At 42.5% G+C, this 17,598-nt stretch overlaps 1 protein-coding gene across 6 annotated transcripts in view; it reads left to right on the top strand.

Moving 5' to 3' along the window:
• LOC124067458 (mitogen-activated protein kinase kinase kinase kinase 4-like) overlaps window positions 1-17,598 on the top strand; it is an 85,727-nt gene that overhangs the window by 58,848 nt on the left and 9,281 nt on the right. Inside the window, exons 13-26 of one of the 6 annotated variants that reach the window (XM_046404803.1) lie at window positions 131-292; window positions 477-563; window positions 1,679-2,017; window positions 3,836-3,991; window positions 9,367-9,654; window positions 10,887-10,996; window positions 12,338-12,498; window positions 12,662-12,759; window positions 13,506-13,684; window positions 13,939-14,056; window positions 14,602-14,946; window positions 15,902-16,016; window positions 16,808-16,975; window positions 17,289-17,432. In XM_046404803.1, coding sequence (XP_046260759.1) covers window positions 131-292; window positions 477-563; window positions 1,679-2,017; window positions 3,836-3,991; window positions 9,367-9,654; window positions 10,887-10,996; window positions 12,338-12,498; window positions 12,662-12,759; window positions 13,506-13,684; window positions 13,939-14,056; window positions 14,602-14,946; window positions 15,902-16,016; window positions 16,808-16,975; window positions 17,289-17,432 — 2,470 coding nt within the window. The remainder of the gene's footprint in view (window positions 1-130; window positions 293-476; window positions 564-1,678; window positions 2,018-3,835; window positions 3,992-9,366; window positions 9,655-10,886; window positions 10,997-12,337; window positions 12,499-12,661; window positions 12,760-13,505; window positions 13,685-13,938; window positions 14,057-14,601; window positions 14,947-15,901; window positions 16,017-16,807; window positions 16,976-17,288; window positions 17,433-17,598) is intronic. The other 5 variants (XM_046404797.1, XM_046404798.1, XM_046404799.1 and 2 more) reach the window with 5 other exon arrangements.

The following is a 17,598-nucleotide window of genomic DNA, read 5'->3' as shown; positions in this document are numbered from 1 at the left end:
TTGGTTTTACACTGAGGAGAAAGCACGAGTTCTGTGTCACAAATGACTGGACAGAAATCAGAACTAGGACACCTTCAGCTGGGACATGGACAGGTTTCTCTCTTGACTCTCCTCCCGTGTCCACCTGCAGCAACAGCGACGTGAGCGCGAGATGAGGAGGCAGCAGGAGCGAGAGCAGCGCCGACGTGAGCAGGAGGAGAAGAGACGCATCGAGGAGATGGAACGACGCCGCAAAGAGGAGGAAGAGCGCAGGAGGGCCGAGGAGGAAAAGAGGAGGGCCGACCGAGAACAGGTGGGAGTCAGGATCATGGAGGGGGAACAGGAAGTCAGATTTTTTTAAAGTTTGTTTAAAAAAAAAAAAGATTAATTTCAGTTAGATTTCAGGAAGGACTAATTCAGGGAATTCTGAAATTATGTGGAAATAAAATCTATTATTTTCTGATTAATGGGCGGGGTGGGCTGTGCTCGATTGACAGGAGTACATCCGCCGTCAGTTGGAGGAGGAGCAGAGGCACCTGGAGATCCTGCAACAGCAGCTGCTTCATGAACAGGCCATGCTGCTGGTGAGTGTTTGCATGCCTTGTCTAAACCTGGGACATCAATTTAGGTCCATTTTTCTCCTTATAATATAGTATAGACCATTTTTATTTTTATTTTTGAGTATTCTCCCTCCTGTTCTTGTTCCCTCTGTGTCTTTCTTCTCGTATTTTCTTCTGTCTTTTTCCTTGCCTCTCTAATTCCACAATACTTCCTGAATGTTATTTCCATCAGTTTCTTTGTGTCCTAAGTTGTTACTTATTAATGTTTCCACAACTCCCAGGTTGTTAAACATCATCCGTTGTACAAACTTTCCTTATTCATTTTTCCATCCGATCTAAACTGAATCAAGTTTTTGGGACTAACTTATGACTTTTGTAGATCCAAGGGGAACCATTAAGTGCTGTGATCCAATCGTAATAAGTATTCTCAGGTTTTTCGGTGGGGATGTTTACAGGGCTCTTAGTGACGGCGATGTCGTCACCAGGAAACTAGTCATCCGACGGGAAGAGAGGGTTTCCCCTGTTTTTATTCCAGATGTTCCTTTTGCAGGAGAGGAGATGGTTATTTGGATGGTGTTTGTATGACTTGCTGTTCTTCATTTTTTAAGTCCTAAAATCCTCTTGGGGTTACACAGGATACTCTAATAATGAAAGGATATGACCACACATATCCCCACTTACAGGCACTTCACACCATTACTCTGTTACTGGCTGCAACCAAAACAATAAGTTTCTTTACATCATGGTTGGTTTTGACATTTGGATGCTGTTAGACCTGATTTAAAGTACTCAAATAATTCAACCCCCCTTTGCTGCTTTAGATGCAGATTGTGGCAATGAGCACAAGTATCAAAACCAGGAAAATGTACTGTATTGTGAACAGTGTCACTCTTTTACAGCAAGAAGAACGCTGTTTACTTGCAACTTTACTAATGCATTTCTCTCACGAAGGTCAGGTGGACTTGGAACACTGACTTGCCTACAAATATGATGGTTAGGGGGTCCCAGAAGGAAGTAAAGTAGCTGAGGTGTTGTCTAAATGGGCCCTTAGGATATTAAAAGAAACAATTTTGTGGAAACGGTACAACTTTCCCAGCATCTTTCAGTCAGTGGTTCAACTTGACCCTTCCTGCACTCAGGAGTATAAATGGCGGGAGCTCGAGGAGCAACGCCAAGCCCAGAAGCTCCAGAAACAGCTGCAGCAGGAGCAGGCCTACCTCCTGTCCCTCCAGCAAAACCAGAACCTGGACAGTAGCAAAACAGCTCAGCAACAGAGCACCAAACCCCCACAGAGCCTCGAAAAGGACAGGCTAAAGCCCCCGCAGAACCCTGAAGCAGATACGTCAAAACAACCACAGAGTGCTGACTTTGAAAAGACAAGGTCCAGTCAAAATCACAGTCTGGAGAAAACTACAGAAACCAAGCTACGTGCCGCTGACCTCCAAGGCCCTGCTGCTGACTCTGAGCCAGTCAGAGAGGTGATCCCTCACAGCTCATGGCTGTTGCACTGACTGCTGTAGAATGCTTCCCTTGCTTGTTTGTACTCACTCCCTCTGCTTTGGACGTGCAAGGTGTACATGACGATGACGGCTAGCTGCTGGTGTGGGATGTGTGAATGCTTTGTAGATGAGCTGAGTGACTAGAATTTGTCTCTTTCTCTAAATCTGTGAGTCTAACAATTAAACCGGTCCATGATACAAATATACTGCAGCTGAAGAGACTCCCTTGATCACACAGAACCGATATAAGACATTTAATATAAAACTGAGTGTAGATCCATCTTAAAAACAGAAACATTCTAACAAAGACTTTTTCTATCCAGTTGACTTATTTGTTACTCAGTTTTCTGGCTCACAGGCCATAAATGTTGACAAAGACTCCGATGTTATCTTCTTCAACACCACTGATCCTTCCTGGGATTCGACACGAGTCGACTGACACGTCGGACAAAGAGCTTGCTGTGAAGCGCTCTCCTGGACGGCTCCTCGTCCTCAGCGAGGGCTCTACTGCTCCTCTAATTGGCCTCACTGTTGTCTTTGCCACCATATTAATGAAGTTAGTGTAATAATGAGCCACCTCATTAGTCCTCAGGGTGACTCCCCGTCTCTCTCTTCTTGGCCTCCTGCTGTTGCCATTTAGCACCTGGTGGGGGAGGAAAAGAAGAGAGACAAAGTGGATTTGAAAGCACCTGAGGACCAAATGCTGTTTTCATGTAGTTTTTGCTGCACGACTGCGTGAGGTTGAGTCCTCATACAGTCAGGGGACAAAATGTGATTTTTTTTTTTTTTTTTTTTTTTTTTTATCTCAAAAGTGGAACTCTTTCAGGTGATGCGAAACACTCTGACATCCATGCTAGAGGATAAAATTTGGCAGCAATGACTGTGAACAACAGTTACCAAATTATTAAGCCAATATGTAGTAACTACTATATATACTAACTTCCTGTTTCAGCCTGTTGTCAGATTATTACAGTTTCACATCCTAATAAGTGGTTTGCATAATTTAGCTCAACTGTTGGTCTTTAATCTGACTGCTCAGGTTCCTGCTCTTTCTGAATTTGTTAAGGAGATGCCATGTGACCAGATGACAGCAGTGAACTTGATGAAAACAGTGTTATTATTAGCAATATCACATTCATCACTCGTGAATCTGACTGCAACTTTGCATAAGAAGTTGTCAGGGCCATGAAATCAATGCAGATCCGAATAATTTTCAGTTGAGATTAATTTTTTTTTTTTTTTCAAACCATTTAGGATTATCAAATCAAACTAGACGCTGAGATATTTTTATTTATAGGGTACCCCAGTGAAAGTTATGGGAAGTAATCTTTATATAAGATTGGATTATTTTGTTTTCCTCACAATCAGCATTTCAGGTTAAAAACCACTCCCTCACACACAAACAGACTCCAAACATTTTTGCTGTGAATCATTGTCCTGGACCTCAGTGTGTGTCCTAACCTTTCCATTTTCACTGTGAATGTTTTCCACTCCACATAAAAAATGCATGAAACTCTTAGCTGGTCGTGGTGTCGCTGTCCTACTAGCAGAGATGTGGGATTATAGTGACAAGAATAACACTGCTGCCCTTGAGGAAGTGCTTTGTTGTTCCTGCTGGCGTGCCTGTATCAGCAGAAGACTTTCTGCAGGGGGAAACTAACAAACTGTAGCACTCAATGGCTTCTGTCCACTTACTCTCCTCTTTACGTCCTCACACACATTGACCTATGCTCTCAAACCACTACTAATGCTGTTGATCTCTCTCTCTCTCTCTCTCTCTGTGTATGTCCTCCTTAGGCTGATGAGCGATACAGGAAGAACATCCAGGGTTCTCCTCAGTCAGCTCAGACCAAACCACAGCAGCCTCCGGTGCCACCACGCTCCGAATCTTCCTACCCCAATGGGAACTCGGCGTCCGAGGCGCCTGCCATGCACCGGCCTGTGGAACCGCAGGTAAGCATGATGTCTTCGATCCCATCCTCTTACTCTTGAATTATTTCTTCTTCTCTACTTTCACAGCTGTTGTGCGCAGGCAGCATTTTGAGTTACAGCCTACAGCCTACTAGTGCTGTTTCTCTTGCAGGAATTAGCTTCGTTGAGCTGAATGGGCAGACATTTGTTTTAACGATGTCTACAATAAAGACAATAGGCTAAGAGGGAGACACAAGATCTGCTCAAACCAAAAAATATACATGATCACATGATGCCTACCCTGCTGTTCATTCTATGATCTGACAAACTGCAATGTTTTTATTTCAAACTTCAGACTTCCTGTTGTGGTTTCAAATTAAAAGCTTTCCCCTGGCACCTTGTGTGTGGAAGCAATTGCAGGAAATACTGACAATTTTTTGTTCAGTCTAGACATTTTGTAATGTTAGAAGAGAGGACTTGCGTAAGACCTCTAAACAGGGTTACTCATGCCACAGCAGGCCATCTTGACTGTTTAGCAGTGAAGACATAACTATATGATGATTGCAACAGTTACAACATGGTATGCTGTGTTTATTTGGTATTTTAATTTTGTTTTCTCTCTTTATGTCTCAGCATCTGATTGGGGTAACTACTGCAGTATTTTGAAGGAGACAATGATAGTAAAGTTCCCACTGAAACTCTGTTCAGTTGCCAGGCTGCACACACTGTGGTAATCAACTTAATCAACCCACATATTTTCCCTTTGGTTGTAAACCTGCCATTTTTCCTATGTAAAAGGGCCTAATTTGATTTAGTTTAGAGGCTGCTGGTGGCCTGACACTGCAACAGTGTGGAGGACTGACCTTGTTCAGAGTGAATGGATCCGTGGTGCTGTCATTCACTTTGCAGCGTTCACTGTATGTTGTCAAATGTATTGAGAATTTTGTATCTCTAAAATGACAGTTTACTGGGAAAGAAGAAAATCAGCTGTGTTTGTAGCTTCACCTTCATGTGGCTTCACTGACTCTAGATGTTGCCTGTGTATTTTACCTTCTCCCTCTCATAAACTCTCTTTAAGGTGCTCTTTTTCAAGTGATTCTGCTCTTTGATGTGAAAATCTTATTAGAAATATGTGAGATGTGTTCACTATTTGTGCTGCTTTTCTGTGACTTCTTTCCTGGATTGTCTTTAACTCAGGGCTTTCAGGTTGTTTCATCTGGATAAAGGATCTAACTATCTGCTCTTGTTGAACTTCTGTAAAATCTTTTCAACTTCAGGGTTGTCATCAAGTCTTTTTCAATTCACTGATTTTTAATGTGTGAATCATGAGACTGTATTAAATTTCCGGGCTGAGGACTGAATGCTCATTTTCAGTCTCAAGAGCTCTTTCTGACAACTCAAAGCCAGAGGGGTTTTTTTTTGTGTGTCATCTGAAAGAAATCCTCCCTTTATGAAACTTTTAGTGACAATCAAAATGAAATGATCACAACCCTGATTATATTCTCGTCACCCATGATTATCTCTTTGATTGACAGGTTGTCCTCCCACTCATCAAAGAAAACAAAACAATTTTTCTAACATATAATTACTTCAGAGTCACTTTCTTCCCCAAGTGTGCATTTCTGTGCATTTGTGTGAACATGAGGGTGATTGTTTGGTCCTTTTAGAGGTTTGTATGTCTTTGCTCGACATACTGTACCTCCTGATTGTGTGCAGCTGATTAAAAGCATCCATAATTCATGGGCACCCAGATTTGCAGCAGGGTGACTCAGACAGTATTAGTCATCTTCCCAGTGAAGGATTCAACCCGCTAAGCATGAAAAATCACAGTTCGTTGAAGTCGATCTGTTTTGAGTGTGTCACACAGATTAAATTATACAAAAATGATGCTGTAACTCGGTGAAATGGGGACGGGGGGTGATGATGTAATTCACTGGTGCGTTATTAATTATTTGCCTTAATGTTAAAAGTAGATTAATCAGTTTTGCCTCATTAGCTGCGAGTCGTCAGGCTCAGTTGTGGCATCATGTTGGAACATTGTTACAGACACATACTTCACTGTGTACTGAATCCAACTTGGATCAGTTCATGTGGAGGTGGGAAAAAAAGCCAACTGCAGTCTTAATGACTTTAATTTCCAAGTAGCAAGAAGCTGCAGTCAGTTGCATTCACTAACAGGCCTGGAAGTGAAACCCGATGTCATGGTGCTGCACCCAGTTTCCAGCCCATACTTTAAGTATTGTACAAAACACATTACATTTACATACAAGATTTTGTATCTAAATGACCCATATGACTGTTGTAAAACATCTGATATGAGCTTCAGCTTCGGTGAATGAGGTCTTATTTCATTGAAACAGCTTAAACTACTTGGTTAAAGTTAGGCAAAGATCATTGTTGACAAGTTGACCGCACCGCAGTGTCCAGTGTAGCAAGCTTAAATGTGTGAATGAATGTGTGCATGCTGTATGACCGTGATCATCAACTGGCAGCCTGCAGGACGCATCCAACCTGCCAGTGCTTCCTGTCCAGCCCACGTGCTCTCACCTCACACGACTATCATCTCATGCAGTGAAAAAGACATTTCTGGCTGATAATGGCACAAATGGAGGATGTGCAGACGAGACAAGCGCATCTACAGACGAGCGACATCTGGCAGCAGCATCTCTCCCTCTCCTCTGTACTGTGTGCAGGCAGGCAGGAATATGTTTCTATGGTTACAGGGATAATCTGTGTCTGTGTTGCTCGAAAACTTTCTTATGATTCCCATTAAGAGGTTATTAGGTTAGTGTGCCTATGCAAAATCCTCCGCACATACCCTGTTAGGGTTGGTGTCCTGATTTAGGCTATGAGGTCTGGAGGTACTTATTTATCACAGATTATGATTATTGACTTGACATGATTTTTATTAAGACCCCAATCCTTGACAACCCCAGTCTCTAAACTAAATTGAAAATTTTGTGCCTTTACCAGTTATAAATTTGTTTTTCTCTCTGTGACTAAATGAATGTGTGGAGTGGGAGCATGTGTAAAGTCTCACAGTCAGTGTGTGAGAGTTCACAGCCCTGTTCAATTATGGTGGCTCGTGATAACAACCAGAACTTCTCAGGAGAAAAAGAAAAACAAGAAAATTAGTTCAATTTCCTCCTCAGGGAACTGCCTGCCCCCTCTGTGTCGGCTTAGAAAAACTCTGACTACAATGTTGATGACATCTGTTTTGTGACCCACACGTGGCTCTGCCAGCTTGTGTGTTTGCATGCAAGCCTGTGTTCATGCCCTGTTAATATAACTCATCTTCGTGCTTGGTACTGGTGGTGAGGCTGAAACATCCTGAGGCCTAAAATTGTGGAGACTCAAGTTGACTCACATTCTGCAGTTTCAACAACTCTGTTGACCATTCTCCTTACAAATCCCAAATAATTATTTTACCTACCTGAGTAAGAAAGATTGGCATACATTGTGTGGAAAATTAAATTATCTAAACCCAAGACCTGAATTTACATCCGTGGTTTCAAAAAAAACTGGGCTCTGTGTATTCGTAAACAACAACAGAATGCAGTCATTTCAAAAGGAACTGTTTTTACTGACAACTGTTTTACAAAGTGTTCCTAAGCCCATGTAGTGTCCTGTATACAAGCATGTTTGACAAAGCAGTGAACCTCAGTCCATCTTTGCTTGTGAACTACTGACCCTTTTGAGGATGTCTCTTTCATCCCCACTCATGATACTATCTGTACTATACTACCTATTACCACTGAACGTGTTCACCCATCGACAACAGTTTATTATTGCAACTTTTGTCCAGATAGCCTTTGACATCTCATTTTCTCTGATTGATATTTGAAAGACTTTAAAATGTTAAATGGAAGTGCATGGAACTTCTCTTTATTGACTTACCACATAGTACTAGTGCATTGACAGTGTAATCAAACCAGATGATTTCCAAATGGTAATTTATGATGAATCATCATAAATAGGGCAAGATTAAAATTCATTCAGTCTAAAATGTTGGAACGGTATTTGTCTCAGGATCCTCTCAGCTTCATCTCCATTCACTGCCTGTGCTTTTTGGTGTTCTTATTGTCTTCATTATATATATTTATCCCTCTGGTGACTATCAGAAATCAAAAGTATGGCATGATATATTGTGTTGCACAGGCTGCACCTTTTCCCAGCAAATAAGCCATTAAAATAAGGGAATAACAGCTCTGCAGAGGACTTCTTTTTGCCCTTTTATGTTCCTGCTGACTTTCTTTCTGCAGCCTCAGCAACAACAATTACAACGTGTATGTACTTTTATTTTCTGAGTGTTGCTTCTCTCCTATTGCACTCTAAAAACGTGGGTTCTTTAAGGGCTCTGATACAATTTGATGCCATGCTTTTCAACTATTTCCTTCTTTTAAGTGAAATCAGCTGCTGTGATGTTGAGCTCATCCAGCATGCGTCTGAAGCCAGTGGTTCTTAACCTTGGGTCTTGTGTTCAGTGCTGATGGATTTATTTTCTACCATCATTAAGTTGGTCTTAAATGGTACCTAACAGGGTGTCTAGAATATTAATCAGGAGAGCTCTGGGCATGGAGGACCAAGATTGAAAATCACTGCATTAGAATTAACTCAAAAGAAAACGTAGAACCCCTCTAGGCCCTTTCAGACATGCACCGTGTCACGTAGACATAAGTCTGACACGTTTTACGTGTTTTACGTCTAAATAAGTGCCCACACATTATGTAAAGGTCACAACAGCAGTCTTACTCTGTTGGACCCGTAACGTTTCCACCAACCTTCAGTTTCAGCATGGGACAAATCAGAACTGACTGCCGTCAGATTAATGTACAGGCTGCAGCAGCACAAGGTTAAATACACTGAGACAGATTAAAGTAAATTCACGTCATCTTCCTTCTTAAGAACTCTGTAATAAATCTGTCACCAAATTATAATCTCAACATTTTCATCCATTCGTCGATGATGCAAAGCGCATATTTATTAATATCCAGCAAAACATATAACATAGGCTCAACATAATGTTTTCTCATTGGTCATGGAAGACTTCAATACCAAAATAAGTTTTAAAATCCATCACTTGATGCAGCTTGTGAGAATACAGAGAACTTATCCCTTGGTGTTATTACTTTCTAACTCACTGTTGGAACCACTTCTTTTTGCGCTGTTTAACTGCTGAATGAAGCCATAAGAATAACTTAACTCTGAATGACAAAAAGCCTCCACATGAAAAGATAAAACCAGTAATGCTATGTATTCTGTGTCTGAAAAGGGCTAAAGTCAAGCTTTGAGGAACAGTTTTTGGCTCACATATGGCTCCAATCTGTAGAAGACACCCTGAAGTCCCACTTCTTGTTAGAGTGCACTGCATGTTGACCCATCCTCCCCCAATGTCTTCTGTTTTTGTTGTCTGTAAGGTGCGCTCTCATCTGGCTGCTTTAAAAAGCAGTGGCAGCGTGGCCTCGTCAAACTCTTCTGCTACCACCCTGCCCATTGTGTCGCGGTCGCAGTCCTTCAGCGAGCCGCTCGCTAGCTTTGAAAATCTACACCTTCGCAACAGCCAAGAACCCCATCAACACCATCACCCTCCATCTTCATCACCATCCTCGTCATCATCAAAGCCTGCACGTACTGATCCACAACCCCATCCCCAGCTTAGACCCTCACCCCATGAGCTGGCCCCTTCAGAGGAGGTCCCGCCCAGGGTAAGGACAGGAAGAAAGACCCCTGGTGTAGTGTGGTAGCAGTAATTCAATACTTGACCAAACGGTGATGATCGTCTGATTCCCAGGAAAAGTGTCATTATTCTTCTCTCAGTGATTAATTGTTTATTTTATCCTCTTAGTTTTTGATGCAGACAAAAGCTTGTGGGGGAATTATAGATGATTTAAGATTTTGAAATAGGCAGGTTCGTGGGTTTGTTGCATCTCCTGTCAAAAACAAGGTTCAGTGTCTACTTTTGGTTTCTTGAGGAAACAGATTCAGTTTTGAAACTATTCCCCCAATACACTAACAAGAGAAAGAAGGCACTAGCATCACTCTGCGTGCTGTGGTAATGCTGTACACCAGGACAAGTTGAATCAAACTTGCTTTTACTTCCCTCACCAGACTAATTTAGCCTTTTACTGTAGCCTACAACTACAGAAGGACATAAAAATAACTGTAGTAGGACAGCAGAATAAGCAAAGGAACAGCATTCTGCATTTATAGGACTGTTTTTTCCCACCTGGATGTATAGTGTGTAATAAACTATGGCTAAGTTTAGAAAAAGACAGGAAAGCAATGTGGTAGGCCTACCACCCACAAATGTGGGTAGTCAGAATCCAAAAATATGAAAAGGATCTAAATTGAGTTCACAGACTGTTGTCCACCAAAAAAGAAACCCTCTGTTGTAAACAGAACTGCTGGCAAGCTGAACCTAAACCCGAGTACATAGAGTTACAACTCATCACAACAGCAACGATAAACAATGGTAAACTTTAAGCATGACACCAAGAAAAGGCTGACCTTTCATTAACATCAGTCCATAGCTTTTCCACTTTGTCCCTAACTTCTAAACACAACAAAATAATGGCTGATAATATCATTCTGAATTATGCTGGCTGCTGTTACTATGAATTCTGCACTGCTTTGTTGTGTTTTGGCAAGCTTTGAATGCTACCAAATGTCCTGCACTAGCTTTCCTCAATTTACGTGTGAATCAGGAAGAAGCAAAGCCTTGACCGTGTGTCACCCATGACTGTTGGTGCTCTTGGGAATGGTGGGGTGGTGAAGGGTTAAGTTGGTCCGCTCGACCAGCCAGAGCGTGTTTGTGGTGCCTGAATGGATTTGTTTTATGATTGTTTTCAGTATGTATTTTATGAATTCGCTGCACTGCCAACATCGTTCATGCACACAGTGTGTATGTGTGAGCTGGTCACTGTCTTTATCACAAAAGGTTCCTGTCAGGACTACGTCAAGGTCCCCGGTGTTGTCAAGGCGAGACTCGCCTCATCACCATGGCAACGCCTCACACAGCAGCCATGCTGTGCAACGCAACGCTGCCAGGTAAACTAACATGTAACATATAAACTATTGACTATTAAAAAACAATTCAAAAGCTTTGAGTATGTAATTTGTAAGTATTTTTCCATTGTCTTATTAAATATGTAGAATTATTAATAATTTATAGTTATAAATCAATATTAGATATAAAATCAAGTTAGCATTAAATTACAGATTACAAAACAGTTTATTTGGGTTGAAATGAGCCCAGAATATTTACCTATAGTTTTAGTGCCCCACCCACACCCACACACACACACGGACCAAGGTAAAAGCTCAAAGTGTACGTCAAATAAGTATTTCCAAATGACAGTTTCTGTCAGTTTAGGTAGTTCTTATCACACTGATGTGTGGTCAAGCGTTTGGCTTTAATTAGTCATTTGTTGCAATTTAAAGGAGGGTGAAACATCATGTTTGACAGCTGAGCGCTGCCCGTGATTTAGGTGGGTTAGGTGTTACGTGGAGGGATGGTCAGGAACTGTCACTCCACCACCTGATCACTATTGCACAGACTCTGACACTAGAAGACGTCACCATAACAAGATGACAGTGCTGGTATCCGGGATATTTTAGCTCCATTTTTGTGCAGTGGAAGGGAGTGGAGAGTTTTCATCCCTCTTTATAGATGTCAGTGGTGCAGCTACTGTACGTTTACAGAGAACATTGTACTTGAGTTAAATCAGTCTAGGACTCTGGCATGAATGTGATCTTCAGGAACTAAAACTCCTCAATGTCATATTTTTAAAAGAAAGTCATTTGCAGCCTTCAGCAGAGGAAAATAAGTGCTTTGAAGCAGTGTGAAACCCGGCTGCTTTTTTCAACTATGTAATTAGAAAGACATGAAAAACAATGACTTTCTCCAAGACACTGAGGAAAACACACACACACACACAGACAATTGTGTCTGCACATTCTGCTCTAGTCACTGTGAAGTTGTGTGGGAGGTTTTATGTAACAGTGTAGCTGTCTAATCTTGTGATACTTCCTTTTTTGTGTGTGAATGTCTGTGTTCACACAAACATGTACATTTTTCTATTTCCAAACCACAAGCCTTCTCTACGTGTCATTCCTCTCCTAGGTCTTACCATGTGGTGCTGTATTTCTTTCTTTATTTCTAGACAGCATACACTCAGTTCTTATTTATTTAGCATATTTGTACTCCTCATTGTGGACTTTTTATGTGGAACAGAATATTCTGTTTAATACTAAACCACATAATACACAAAAAAAGTGCAGCCGCTGTGGTGCAACAACAGTCCTGCAACACAACCAGTAAAAAGTATCTGCGTCTACAATGGCTTCACATCTGCCATATCTTGACTCCGGTGTGTGTTGGCTCTACAGTGCAGCGGAGCCTAGGCTGCTGTGGGAGCGAGTGGAGAAACTGGTTCCCAGGCCAACCAGTCACAGCGGCAGTGGAGGCTCCAGTTCCTCCAGCAGCTCCAGTAACTCCAGCTCTCAGGCCGGTTCTCACTGCGGCTCTGGAGAGAGGTTCAGGGCCCGCTGTGAGTCCACGCACACTTTAGCACATCAGAACTTACTGTAGTAGCTGTGCTTAAGAAAGCACTACACAACAAAATCAAAATCAAGTAAACATATACATTTGGATTTGCCCTTTTTCCCCAGTTTTTTAGCATAAACTGACCTTTTCACCTCCACCTCCTTCAGCCTCATCCAAATCTGAGGGTTCGCCCCTCCAACGTCCAGAGAATGCTGGGAAAAAACCAGAGGAGAGGAGGGACTTGGTCAGGCCAAACAGACCAGCGGTGAGAGTTGACTAGCTGACTAGCCAGTGCTGTAGCTTGCTAGTTGGGGTGGATCTAGATCTAGGACTGTGTGTGTGTGTGTGTGTGTAGTCATAATAACGTGATGGGTTAATTTGAAAGCTGGATTGTGTCGAAGCCTGATGGGAGTTTTTTCTCTTGTGTGTGTGTGTGTCAATAAACTAACTCCTTGGGATTGTGTCATGTGATCTGCTCACCGTCCAATAGAATGACGTGATGAGACTGTGAAATGGATTGCTCTGACTGGCTGAAGGGTTTTCTGCACTTATTGCTTGCTTTTTCTCTACTGGTCTTTCTGCCTGGATGGTGGTCATCTTGACTCATATCTTCTCTAACCTCAATAATGAATTTTACATAAATATAATTTTTCATCTTTGCAGCTCTGACAGTTGTCTCATTATTAAAATTAATCCACTAACCTTACCTACAGTAGCTTGAAGAGCATCAGCTGTACACTGTCTGGCAGTCATCTCTTTCCTGGCTTCATCTTCTGGCTTTGCTGCTCTCACGTTGGCTTCTCATTGGCTGGCGTACCTCTATAACCACTCTTCCTCTCCAGTAGCTTTCTGTTTCCTGCTTTACTTTTTTCAAAGGAAGATTAACTGATTAAATCTTAGCTAATGACTCTGATGAAGAATGAACAAAGTTCCAACATGGAGAAAATACAGAAATTGGAGAGATAAAATGACCTTTGACTCAAGTTTTACCTTTCAACTCCTGACCTTTAGGACCTGACAGCTCTGGCCAAGGAGCTGCGTGCAGTGGATGATGTTCGTCCCCCAAACAAGGTGACAGATTATTCATCCTCCAGTGAAGAATCAGACACCACTGATGAAGATGATGATGAAGAGGTAGACCAGGAGGCAGGTGAAGAGTCCACTTCTGGCCCGGAGGATTCCAGAGCTGTGTATGTACACAACCTTACATGTAGACCAGTCAGTAACGACAGAATGTATGAGCTGACTGTAATGATTAAAGTCTGATTCTTCTTAAACAGACCTATGGGTCAGTTCATGTTTGCTTTGAAACTTTGAAAAAGGGAATATCAAAACTGTTTTTTCCTTTATGTTCAACCATTGTGGAAGTATATGGAATTGTGTTTCCGAACTGCAGCCAAAACAGAATGTGCTCGTGTTGAACAGCTCCTCCTCTCTCCCACAGCTCCTCCAGGCTGAGTAACGGCGAGACGGAGTCAGCGAAAACCATGATTGTGCACGATGAAGGTGAGAGCGACGCTGGCTCGACGCCCTGCAAAGACAGCACGCTGATCGTCAGACAGGTACTGGCCGAAAAGACAGAAATCAGTCAAACAAACCAGTCATTTATCACATTCTTTCAGTGTTTCTGTTGTGTGTTTTTTTTCACTCATACCCCCAGTTTTTCCATTTTGTTGTTATGTTGTGTTGATCACGTTCTGTTCTTGTATACTTTGTGGCTGGTGGAGAGCAGCCAAGCGCTACAAAGCGGAGAAGCTTAGTGCACATTGGGTATTAAACCTCGTAGCTTTTAATTATGCATACATAAAGACCACTTGCTAGTTCGGTAATGGGGATTTATTACATTTTGAACATTTATTCAGCGTTTTTTATGGATTCAATCCATTTCTTTTTGACACATTAGCAGCTTCCACATACATTTAGTACCACAAAGTAACTAGCAAGTAGCGTACAATTTAACATATAATTGACTACTAATGAGTTTTCTTCCCGCCTGTAGAATAGCCACTGTAGTGTGCCCTATGCTGTAGCTAACACCTTCCCCTCCCCAGAACTCATCAGGAACACATCTAGACCCAAAGTCGTCTACCCCTCTTTCTACTTCCAGAGTGCAGGTGACAACAGAAAGCGTCCAAGCCCCGGCCCGGGTCAAACTCAGACCCCTGGCCTACTTGCAGGCTTTGCCCCAAGTCCCGGGTCAGGCCCGGGCCTGGGCCACCACACCCCCAGCCCCCACCATCATCATCACCACCACCACCACCATCACCCCACACAGCACACGGACAGAAACGGCTTTGCTGGCCGCATCCACCATCTCCCAGACCTGATCCAGCAGAGCCACCATTCCTCCCCCTCTTCCACTGCATCCAACTCCCCTTCCTCTTCCAGCCTTGCAAGCCCTTCCTCCATGTCCCCTCAGAGTCCCTTGGACAAGCTCAGCATCCTCACGGAGGTATGTCCCCCCAGCCCCAACACTGACACTCGCTTCTGGGTGTCATTCTTGTGTAATCTTGTACAGCAAACAGGTCAAAATCATCATGGCCTGCCATAATTCTAACACAGTAGATAACAGATCAGCTCAGTACCAAAGGAGGTGTCGTTTTGAGGTGGAATTCATATTTTCCAGTAGCCAACAACTACTGATAATATTTTTAAAAAACAGGTGGATTATGTCCTGGATTGGGTAGGGTGTCCTCTCCTGGTCATTACTGGCACTGGTGATCCTTCTGTAGCTCTACATGGCCGGCTCACCATTTCTTTCTTTCTTTTTTTTCCCCAAATATAGACAAATTGCTGAAGACAGGTGATGGTGTTAGTGGGGACTGCACAACCTCTTTTACGTACAAAGTACAAATAAATAAATGAATTTTGTATTTATGACCACAAACCAGTTTAACTGTGCTTCAGACTGTCCTCAGAGGCTAGTCGTGGTTTTGTGATTATTCCCCCCAAGCATTTAAATCAAATTTTATTCCTTTATGTGTTTATTTTTATCAAACGAGTCATATTCTCACATTCCCCACACAATAGATCAGAGCAAAAAGGGCAGTTAGGAGCACAGCGGCAAGTATGTTCCCATGGGAATCCTTCTTAAGTTCATTTTTGTTTCCCCTTTTGTTCTTTTTTTTTGTCAACAGCACTCCATATGTTTTACCCTCTACCATTGTTTTTGCCTTTTTCCTCTTTTTTTTTTTTAAATGATTTTACCCTCAGACTGAATGCCCATTGTATTTGCATGCAACACATAAAGAAAAACCTCAGTTTGCCTGCTTGTTTGACCACATTTGTCTTGTTGATTGTTTACATGAATCTGTAGCCATTTAATGCTGAAAGTATGTTTTTGATCTTTCAAAATGTCACTGCTGTGACATTTTGCCACCACTAAGTCTTATTCTATCTCACTGTAGAGCCAGTCTAGTAACAACATGCAGAAACACAAGTCCTCCTCCTCCTTCACCCCATTCATCGACCCACGTCTCCTCCAAGTCTCTCCATCCACCGGCAGCGCCCTTAACAACATTGGTAAGTCTTCACTGGCTATTGGCTATAATCACACACTAAAAAAGTTAAGGTCTTTCAGTGTGTTGAGCTGCTTTCTGGAAAAGAAAAAAAAACAAACAAAAAAAAACAATGGCACAACAACAATAGCAGTATTTGCTTTCTTTATCTACACTTTTTTCATTTTTGATATAATTAAGATTTTAAATCACATAATAAACATAAAAAAGCATCCACATCCTGACTGTGTGAACATTTTCAGAAAAACCGAATCAAAAGCAGCTTGTGAGCATGGACTCTTAGAGCTTGTTAAGCTACCACAATTTATTAACAAAGCTCTCTTATCAAGGCAGTCCTCCTGTTCCCATCTTCCCTCAGAGGACCGGCCATCATCAAGGTTAGATCTCCCCAGCTTTGAGGACTCTGGAATGCTGAGGCATTAGCTCACCTTATGCAGCTGGTGACCAGCCACTGACCCTTGACGTATACTTGAGGTTCATTGTGGATTTAGGTCCAGATGACAATTCAAGACAGGCGGAGAGAAGTGTGGTCTGCTTTCTGACGCAGACCCTGAAATGATATTGTGGTTGCGGAGGTGTTCTAGCTTGTTATCCCAATCGAGATAACCAATAATAAATTAAATCAGTTGCTGGAATCATTGCTTTGGATAGTGGCCAAATGTTCCTTCTTTTCCAGTCCCCACTCTAGCCATCCATCTATCTTTCTAATGCTGGTCATTTGACTGACCTCCACCCCATCCAGTAAGTTCTACATCCTGCACTGTCCTGCCTAAGCCCTTCCCTTTGACCTTCTAGGCTACGGGAACGACGCCCGGCTGGCAGAGGCGCTGAGGGCTGACCCATCTCGGAAAGGCTCCGTGGTAAACGTCAACCCGGTAAACACTCGCCCGCAGAGCGACACACCAGAGATCCGCAAATACAAGAAGAGGTTCAACTCTGAGATCCTGTGTGCTGCGCTGTGGGGTAAGAACGACAACACAAGCAAACACAAAGCAAAACATTTAGCAGCTGTGCAACATTTGCCAAGATTTAAGTAATTTAGAATATTATCATATTCTGTCCCATCAAAAAATGTCTTTACTACCGGTATATTAAAATTCATAGCTATTAAAGTCTTCACCACATGGTGGCAGCAAAGCTCTTGTAAGGCTTCATAGTGACATCTGTGTGACCAGGCTGCAGACTGCATTTCCAGCTGTGGCTCCTGTTATTGATGTTTTTCGAATGTTTTTTGAAGTATTTCTACGTGTGTGTGTGTGTGTGTGTGTGTGTGTAGGAGTAAACCTGTTGGTGGGAACAGAGAGCGGTTTGATGCTGCTGGACCGCAGCGGTCAGGGGAAAGTCTACCCTCTGATCAACCGACGGCGCTTCCAGCAGATGGATGTCCTGGAGGGACTGAATGTCCTTGTCACTATATCAGGTACACACACACACACACACACACACACACACACACACAGGAACTCAAACAGAAGAGCATGGTTTTCTTTCACTTTATGCAGCCATATGAGCCCCACTGGAATGAAGAGTCTCATGTTAGTCATCTGAGCCCATTATGAGACTGAAGAGCAGTTTCACTTCTGTTT

Source organism: Scatophagus argus, chromosome 11, assembly GCF_020382885.2.
Source record: "Scatophagus argus isolate fScaArg1 chromosome 11, fScaArg1.pri, whole genome shotgun sequence".
NCBI classification, from domain to species: domain Eukaryota; kingdom Metazoa; phylum Chordata; class Actinopteri; family Scatophagidae; genus Scatophagus; species Scatophagus argus.
This window is presented reverse-complemented; position numbering and strand designations above follow the sequence as displayed.